The following is a 3590-nucleotide window of genomic DNA, read 5'->3' as shown; positions in this document are numbered from 1 at the left end:
TAGTGACAATAAGCCAATTTAAGCTCATGGTTTTCCCTAAGTTTTGTTAATCAATATAGAAATAGAATAGTTTTTTAATCTGAAATGTCATCAGACAAGTTCGCATGGGAAAAGTTTTCATATATGAAGCCATGAATTATCAAGTGGCTAGAAGAAATGCATGCGAATCATTAGTGAAAAAAACTGTTATTAACATGAGACCAGAGTTTTAAAAAAAAAACTTACGTCTAAGCGCAACCAATATTCAAAATGTTTTGTTTAAAATCAGCAAAAAATGTGGTTCTCTTTCTCTCATTAACTACATATATAAATTCGCAGGTACAGTTCTATACTAGGCTTCACATTAAATGAAAAGAATTTACTCTATGATACCCTGAGATCAGCTCCATCAACCACCTGAGCATGTTTTTCCACCAAACAAAACAGTTGAGCTCACCTGCAATTCCTCAACTCTCACTGGGGTATCTCTCTCATTATATCTCTCTCTCTCTCTCATTCGTTCAATTCTTTGCTCCATCCTCTCTTGTTTCAACCTTGTTTTCTTTCAAATTTACTCCCATTAACAATGAATGCTTCTAGCAAGAGTATCAAGATCCTATTGGTTGAAGATGTGAAGATTAATAGGGTAATGTCGCATTGTAGCTTAACTATTGAGTATATATGTATGTACGTGCTTATATGCGTGCATTGATCTCTGGGTGCAGATGGTGATGAGGATGATGGTGAAGAGTCTAGGATTGGAGATGGAGGAGGCTGAGGATGGGCAGAAGGCTGTTGATTATTTCGTGGGAGGCAAGAAAGCTGATGTTGTTCTCATGGACAGGGACATGCCCATCATGAATGGGCATGAGGTGAGAAAATAATTTTCACTTTTACTCAGTTTAGAACTGAACTTAGTACTAAATATATTTCTTCCTCTTCTTCTTCTTCTTCTTGATTAACGTTGCAGGCGACGAGGCAGCTCAGGTCGATGGGAGTTGAGACGCCAATTATAGTGCTGTCAGCGGATGATTCTCAGTCCAACAGAGACGTTTTCTTACAGGCAGGAGCTGATGAGTTCCTCCAGAGCAAGGTAAAGTTTTTTTTTAATTTTTTTTAATAGGTAAAATATTTAACTTTATTTGTTTCTATTGCTTGACATGCTGTAAACTTAAGTGTGCGTGTTGTTGATATGTGCATATATATGCAGCCTCCATCAAGAAAGGAACTGGTGGATGTCCTGACTAAATATGGATTATACTGAAGCTGCTGACAATAATTAGGTTGATGTAATGGTGGAGAGGAGATCAGTTTCAGAGATGAAAAGCATCAATTTGCATGTGTTCTCTGTTTTCATAGTAGTCTAGAATATATATGTATGGGTGTTGATAAACTTTGGGTTTGATGATGATTTTGGACTTGATGATACATTCAGTCTATATATGGGAATTGCAGTCAACCATGAAATTTTTGTTATACACTCAATGAGGGGAAAACAAAAACCCAGTTCTATCATTTTGAAGAAGATGACTACTCCGCGAAAATAAATCAGTATAGAGATTTTCTAATGTAACAAGATCAACCATCACGAAAAATAAAAGGACAAATTGATCAGAACCCTCTTAAAGTACTCGTGAACGGTGCTCAAGTTCTCCCGTAAAGATCAATTTGTTTATTTTGGCTCTCAAATTAGTGCAAGTGCTTTATGTAGTTATTTTGTGAGTTCCCACTTAAATATTTATAAGATTAATGACGTGGTAATATTTTTTGCATTTCTTGTGTTTATTGCAACTAATTAAGAATGTTTTTTAATTTTAAAAAAGGACAGTTAAGAAATTTTTTTGATTTGGAAGAAAAACGGACAGCCTGATGAAACCCATAAGGAAATGCAAAGTAACGCCGTCGTGTCATTAACTTATTAAATATTTGACTGTCAAATTTTTTCGGCAATAGATAATTCAATAGTTGACCATAAGCTCACTGTTGATGACTATATTGAATAGTTTAAAGGGTAGAATAGATAAGTTTATATTTTAGCGGGAAAGTTAAGAATTCATCCATACTTTAAAGGTGAGTTAGATATTTTGTCCAAAATTAAATTAAGGTGAAGTCTAACATAATAACAGAGCCAACAGCTCTTGTTTTCGCGTAGCAGCTGAAAGTTTTGCGTAAATTCTCGAAGAAGTACAATTTTGCCCTCATAACACACATCAATCAAGGGCTCTGCACCATGCCAGTCTACCAAATCGCCCATCCCCAGTCCCCACGCCAGGCGCCAGCTGCCGGTGCCCATCCCATCCTTGGGAAAGATAAAAATGGAGCAAAACTACATTTTATTTATGTAGATGTATGCTAAGGGGGTGTTTGGTTGCATTGTTTTTGAAAAATGTTTTCTTAAAAAGTACAAACAATGGTATTTCTGTAATTAAGAGTTTTCTATAGATTTCCACAAACTGTGTTTGGCTCAAAAAAGGTTTACAGAAATATTTTCCGTAAAGTATAGAAAAGTACCAAAATTTATAAAAATTTATTTCCTTCTAAAATGGGCGGAAATCTCTTGGAAATCTGACGCATTCATTATTTAAATAATAAAACTCATTAACACTTTTCTATAAAGTTCTCACTTTTCTATAAAATTGATGGTGTTTGGTTACATTTCTATAAATTATAGGAAATGTTGCTATTTTCCCAAAAGTTATGAGTCATTTTCTTGTTTTGAACCAAACAAGCACAATACAAAAAATAAGAAAATTTGTACTTTTTAACTTCTCAAAACTTTTCCTATAATTTTTTTAAGAAATACAAGGAAATCAAATTTTGGATGAAAAACATTTCCTATAATTTATAGAAATGTAACCAAACACCCCCTAAACCTATTGGGGTTAGTACCGTATATTGGCTCTATTCATTCTACAGTACAACCCAATAGCTAAAAGAGACAACAAGTATTTTTTGTTTACAAACACAATGTTCTACCCAACTTGCTTACGAGTCTACCACTTCACAAATCCTTCTCAAGAAGATAGTGTTCCACGGATTTGAAACTTTTCTCAACTCCACAATATCAGTTTAATGTAGTTAAAAATAATAATAAATAAATAAAATTTATCTATGAACTCAATAAGCTAACCCAATTAATTTACTTTAAGCCAACTCACTTGAAAAATTAATCATAAATCTAAAATACTCCATCAACTCTAATAATATACTATAATAATAATATAATTATAATAATATAATGAACGACCATATAAAGACTCTTTTTTGCTATAAACCCAAAATTCCCTAATTTGTTTTTAGATTCACTCGCTTCATTATCAGTTTTTGACCTAAAATTCTCTAATGATTGTTATATCATAAGTTGCAACAGTAAATTGATTATTTAGCTATAAATCTTATCCTTATTTATTTTCAAACCTACCCATTACAAGAATTTTTTTATTATAAATCTAAAGTACTAGATCTTGTTGGATATCAACTCAAACTCCAAGTTAGTATAGTGTTTTTAATTCTTTGTACAACTTCATGAGAATTAGATAGGATTAGAGATCTATCATGATTAGGAGTTTGGATTTTATCATGATTAGGAGTTTGAATCTTATTGTCATTAA

At 32.8% G+C, this 3590-nt stretch overlaps 1 protein-coding gene across 1 annotated transcript; it reads left to right on the top strand.

Annotated features, from left to right (window-relative positions):
• LOC109824520 (two-component response regulator ORR41) lies at nucleotides 319–1387 on the top strand. The gene is made up of 5 exons (XM_020391137.1): nucleotides 319–461; nucleotides 580–625; nucleotides 705–851; nucleotides 950–1072; nucleotides 1190–1387. The coding sequence occupies exons 1-5, from the start codon at nucleotides 403–405 to the stop codon at nucleotides 1241–1243; spliced, it is 429 nt and encodes a 142-aa protein (XP_020246726.1). The 5' UTR covers nucleotides 319–402; the 3' UTR covers nucleotides 1244–1387.

Source organism: Asparagus officinalis, chromosome 9 (assembly GCF_001876935.1).
Source record: "Asparagus officinalis chromosome 9, Aspof.V1, whole genome shotgun sequence".
In the NCBI taxonomy this organism is placed as follows: Eukaryota; Viridiplantae; Streptophyta; class Magnoliopsida; order Asparagales; family Asparagaceae; genus Asparagus; species Asparagus officinalis.
This window is presented reverse-complemented; position numbering and strand designations above follow the sequence as displayed.